This window comes from Muntiacus reevesi, chromosome 3, assembly GCF_963930625.1.
Source record: "Muntiacus reevesi chromosome 3, mMunRee1.1, whole genome shotgun sequence".
NCBI classification, from domain to species: domain Eukaryota; kingdom Metazoa; phylum Chordata; class Mammalia; order Artiodactyla; family Cervidae; genus Muntiacus; species Muntiacus reevesi.
In genome coordinates this window covers 82949111-82955110 of record NC_089251.1, presented here as the reverse complement: position 1 = coordinate 82955110, position 6000 = coordinate 82949111, and the positions used below count along the sequence as shown (strand labels likewise).

Below are 6000 nucleotides of genomic sequence, written 5' to 3'. Positions count from 1 at the left end.
GTCTATTTCTCACTTCCACTGTATAGTCACAAGGGATTTGATTTAGGTCATACATGAATGGTCTAGTGGTTTTCCCTACTTTCTTCTATTTAAGTCTGAATTTGGCACTAAGGAGTTCATGATCTGAGCCACAGTCAGCTCCCGGTCTTGTTTTTGCTGACTGTATAGAGCTTCTCCAACTTTGGCTACAAAGCATATAATCAATCTGATTTCGGTGTCGACCATCTGGTGATGTCCATGTGTAGAGTTTTCTCTTGTGTTGTTGGAAGAGGGTGTTTGCCATGACCAGTGTGTTCTCTTGGCAAAACTCTATTAGCCTTTGCCCTGCTTCATTCCATACTTCAAGGCCAAATTTGCCTGTTACTCCAGGTGTTTCTTGACTTCCTACTTTTGCATTCCAGTCCCCTATAATGAGAAGGACATCTTTTTTGGGTGTTAGTTCTAAAAGATCTTGTAGGTCTTCATAGAACCATTCAACTTCAGCTTCTTCAGAGGTACTAGTTGGGGCATAGATTTGGTTTACTGTGATACTGAATGGTTTGCCTTGGAAACGAACAGAGATCATTCTGTTGTTTTTGAGATTGCATCCAGGTACTGCATTTCAGACTCTTGTTGATTATGATGGTTACTCCATTTCTTCTAAGGGATTCCTGCCCACAGTAGTAGATATAATGGTCATCTGAGTTAAATTCACCCATTCCAGTCCATTTTAGCTTGCTGATTCCTAGAATGTCAACATTCACTCTCGCCATCTCCTGTTTGACCACTTCCAGTTTGCCTTGATTCATGGACCTAACATTCCAGGTTCCTATGCAATATTGTTCTTTATAACATCAGACCTTGATTCTACCACCAGCCGGAAGGAAAGTTATGACCAACCTAGACAGCATATTAAAAAGCAGAGACACTACTTTGCCAACAAAGTTCGTCTGGTCAAGGCTATGGTTTTTCCAGTGGTCATGTATGGATCTGAGAGTTGGACTATAAAGAAAGCTGAGCACCGAAGAACTGATGCTTTTGAACTATGGTGTTGGGAGAAGACTCTTGAGAGTCCCTTGAACTGCAAGGAGAGCCAACCAGTCCATCCTAAAGGAGATCAGTCTTGGGTGTTCATTGGAAGGACTGATGCTGAAGCTGAAACTCCAATACTTTGGCCACCTCATGCAAAGAGTTGACTCATTGGAAAAGACCCTGATGATGGGAGGGATTGGGGGCAGGAGGAGAAGGGGACGACAGAGGATGAGATGGTTGGATGGCATCACTGACTCGATGGGCATGAGTTTGAGTAAACTCCGGGAGTTGGTGATGGATAGGGAGGCCTGGCATGCTGTGATTCATGGGGTCGCAAAGAGTCGGACACGACTGAGCGACTGAACTGAACTGCACTAAAACAGTGTGGCAAACATTCATTCATCAATTATCTATTTGATGTGGTAAAATGAGAGACTGGCGTAACTATAATTATGACTAATTCATTTTTGTATGCCCTGCAGCACTTAGCTTGATGCCATCTACATAGTAGGCACTCAATATTAATATTTGATGAATGAAACCAACCATCAGAGCCAGAACTCAAGGCTCTGTAATTACAAAGCGTCAGGCCAAATTGTGGCCATTAAAAAAACCAGAACATTATTCCATATTTGAATCATTTTAATGGATCTTTAAATGAGAGTTTTAATTCAGTTAACTAAAATATACACAAGCATAATTTAGTAATCTAATATGAAAGCAAGAAGATCTAGCAGAAAGGTAATGACTTTCTGAGAAATGCTAAGAAAATGTAACTTTATTCTTAATATACACCATGAAACAGACACTTCACATTATTTTGTTTCTTCAAAATTTAAATTCTGCTTGCTTTTCAGTTAATTTTTTTTTGTAACAAATGCTATTGAATATGCCATTTTTTCCCTGACAATATCAATAGGCCATGCAACTACATGATACAATTAGTTTGCATTTAAAAGATTATGGCTCAGTTTTTAAAAAATAAATTAATTAATAAGAGAAACATTATTAGGGGAAAAAATGAAAGCACATTCACCACAATAAAAAAAAGAAGTCATTCCTTCAAAATTAGACACCAGTGTGAGCATTATTTCACTTACCCTACCTCGGAAGCATGTAATTCCTGTATACAAATAAAGTTGAACCTATAGACTGGAATGATACAGTGGTTACCACTAATTAGGTCCTAACTGACAATATAAACAAAAATGAATGGAATTGCACATTAAAAGAAACTTGTTTTTAGCTTAATTGTTGGTGCAGAGTGCACAGTTGGGGCTGGCTGCCTGGGGGCCACTTTAGCCTTACTAGCTTGACTTGCTCTAACAGCAGTTTCCAGACGTACTTTCAGCTCAGGAGCTGCTCCCATTACTGTCTTGAAAGCGTGTGGATACAGAGGTCCAATATGCATTAAATTCTGGAGTGCAAACTCATGGAGATCTTTGGAAGCTGTGCTTGCTGAGGCAAAAGAATTTTCATCCAGCAGGTAAGAGATCAAAGTGGGAACTAAAAGAGCAAGTAATTGGACTCCTGCAAATAACAAAGATAAAGTCTGAAGATGCTCATGAATCTGAAAATTACAGTAAACCTTTATTTAAACACTAGGCAATTACCATAGTAGCCTGAATTATAATAAAACAGAAGTAAACGTACACAATCTATTTTAGACCTCAATAATTATTCATTATTAATATTGAATATTTACTAATTCTCCAAGCCACATTAGGGCAGGAAATCAGGTTTGATTTCCTGTTAAGATTGTATATTTTGCATTTATACTAATTATTTTATTTTTTAAAATGCTGGCTAAAAGGTAAAAATGAACAATTTTGCAAGTGCCACTGGTAAAATGTATTTTGAGAAATAAATTGTGAAAATGTCAAAGGTATTCCAGAATAGGAAGGTTGGAGGTTTAATGGAGTAGGGAACAGAAACCTGAAGCATTCATTAGGAGGAAGAAACCACCAAAGGAATGAGTGAATGTATACATTTATGTCATGACAACCATTTCCCTTTGGTTTGTGCATGGCAGTTAGCCTCAGATTTAGTATTAATTTTTAAAAAGTGACAACGACTTATTCTACCTCTTAGAAGTCTTACTATAGTACAAAACATCTGAGTGAAGCAGTCCTTTAAAAAATGAAATCATTATGGTGCTTGTTGTTGATACAGCCCACTAATAGGAAATACTAGAAATTGGTTGGAGAATTGAAGCTAGATTGCCTCAGTTATTTTATACTTTAAATTAATTGACTCTTAGATGGAAAATTAAAGGGTTATTTATTAAATGAACGTTGCTAAATCTAACTATTAAACTATATTTAATTTCATGAATAATACATGAATATATTCTTGCTGTTAAAAGAATTCAAACAATAGAGAATTATTTGAAAACGTATAAGACTCTCTTCCCTACCTAAATTAGAACATCTGTTCAGGAATTGATCCCAAGAGTCAACTCAAGTCAGACATATTTTAATACTAACTATGCAAAAGTCAATAAGCTCAATGTTGAGATTATGAGATGAATAAGATTTAGTCTGTATGTTTATGGAATTTACATTGAGTAAAATACAAATAAAGACAAAATTATGCTGAGTCACCAAACATGGGCCGTGATGTCAGTCATAACATTTCTATCCAAACAATCTGTTAACATCTAGTTTCAACTAAACTTATCAGCTCCTCCCAAACAGCTCTTCTTCCTGAACTTTTCAATTTTAAGACTGCTTCCATACTTCTTCCAAGTGACACAGTAATATTTGGCTCTTCTCTTTCTCTTGTCCCTATAACATATACTCATCAAGTCAGATCAATTTTTTTTCCCACAATCACTTCTGTACTCTTCTCTTTCACTGCAGTAATTCTGGATTATCATTTTAAAGGGAAGTTATCAGCAACAACTTTTTAAAAATATTCACCACCTTTCTAACTTCTGTGAAATTCTTTCAAGAGAAGAGGAAAAATTTTATGATAGAAAAACTGATGCAATTTTTACCCAGAGAGTAATCTGGCAATATATGTTAAAAGTCTTAAAAATGTGCCTTCCTTTCAATCCAATAATTTCACTTAAAAAAATTATCTGATAGAAATAACACACAGGAGGAGATGGCCTTTCATCTTTTAAACTCTATTTTGGAATATAGGGGTAAATGATCATGGACCTGGCAAGGCATTTGAGAACATCTGTCCCACTGCTACCACCATTTGTGAAAAATGGAAGGGTCCACTAATCAGACACCACACTTTGAAGTTCCGTTAAGACCCCAGAGAAATGATTCTAGTTATACTGCTAGATTCTACTTCTACTGTTATTGTATTCTGTTAATGAAAATTTAAATTTACTTCATTTAAAAAAGACATAGAACAATCACAGATAATAAAATGTCAATTTTTTTAAAAAAAGGAGTGTTCGAAAATATCTGTACAAGAACATTCATTTCAGTTATTGATGATCTTGAAAAATTGGAAACAGTTTAACAATTCAATCATAAGGTACTAGTTTAAAAAGTACAGTCTTTCTGTAACAATTAAAAGTCATATTTTTAAAGATAAATTTTAGACTGTGATGAAATCTAAGCTTAGGGGATAAAGAGGAGTAAGTATTAACTTGCATAAGTCTCTGGTTAAATAGATGTATATGGTAGTTTTTCATTAAATTAAAAAACAATTTTAAATTTTAGAGTATTTTAATACTGATGTTTAGCATGAATACTAAACTGGTCATATTTGTTAAAAAGCTTTTATACATCTCTTACAAACACCAAAATGTATTATTTTTTAAAATATATTAAACAGCCATATTTTCCCTAGTTCTTAAAGAGTACCTTCCTAGAAAAAAAAATCCATGGGTTGAAATGCATCCATAATTTATTTTACACTCTTGCTCTTAAATATAAATCAATTCAATTTTGTTAGCAACATAAGCAAAAACATCAAGCTTTCACATAGTAACAACCTTTAGAAAATTTACTGCTGCAGTGGCCTGTGTCAAATAGCAAATGAGATTAATATGGAATACAAATCTTCATTTTAGACCAGCGACTTCTTAGAGGAAAATACTTACTGTTCTGTTCCTCCCCAAGAGCAACCAGTGTTTCAAGAACTTTGATTCCTTCCTGAACAGCTAAGAGCTCTGCACTGCTGCCTGGTCTGTTTCTTTCAACAGCTTTTAGCTTTTCAACTACTAGTGGAGCTAAGGAATGGATATAAGGAGTTGAAAGGGCCCGATTGGAATGCTGAAAAACTGAGAGGAGAAGCTGGTAACATTTGGCTTGAACCTATACAAGAAAATAATTTCATTAATTTACATGTGTGACAGTTCTTATTTGCTCTACAATCACATTGCATCTTTTTTTTTTTACTTTTTTTTTTACATTGCATCTTAATATGTACAGAAAACAAACAATATTGCAGGATGAAAATAGAAATGTGATGAATTAATGCCATTTCTACTTAGAGAAGTGGAGTAATAAAACTTCTAATATGCTAACTAAATAAAATTGAAATTAATCAAACATTCCTTATATGTTAGCTCCCAAATTACCACTGCCTATATAATTTTTGTATTTCTATACTGTGTAAGAAATTAGATACCAGGAATTCTAATTTTTGTTTTTAATTCTTTCTTTAATTTACAATGGTCCCTCTCACCTTAACCTAACATATTTTATATGGCTAATAATTGAATGATGTCAAGCAAAGCTATAAAATATATTAAGACACCTCAACTCCATTTGGATTCTCTGGAAATAAATGCTTAAACCAATTTAAGTGTTCTAGGCCTACAAAGTAGTTTCAGTGGCTCCACTTTAGATTAGAAAGACTTCATATTAATAAGAAGCAAAAAAAAAAAAAAAAAAGAAAGGAAGGTGCATCAACTCATTGATGTAAGGGAACAAAGCGGGAAAAACTGTTTCAGTGCTTTGGTAGAAGAGAAGCTACTAAACATCACTGGACAAAAGAAAAATGCCTGGGGAATATTTTAAA

The 6000-nt window shown here is 34.5% G+C and overlaps 1 protein-coding gene across 2 annotated transcripts in view; it reads right to left on the bottom strand.

The window, feature by feature from the left end:
- Positions 1-1662: 1662 nt before the first annotated feature.
- Positions 1663-6000, bottom strand: part of HEATR5B (HEAT repeat containing 5B) — a 95447-nt gene continuing 91109 nt past the window's right edge. For both annotated transcript variants that reach the window (XM_065929438.1, XM_065929439.1), the window contains 2 exons: positions 5078-5291; positions 1663-2541 (listed from right to left, as the gene is read on the bottom strand). In XM_065929438.1, the coding sequence (XP_065785510.1) occupies positions 2237-2541; positions 5078-5291 (519 nt within the window). In that variant the 3' untranslated portion in view covers positions 1663-2236. The remainder of the gene's footprint in view (positions 2542-5077; positions 5292-6000) is intronic.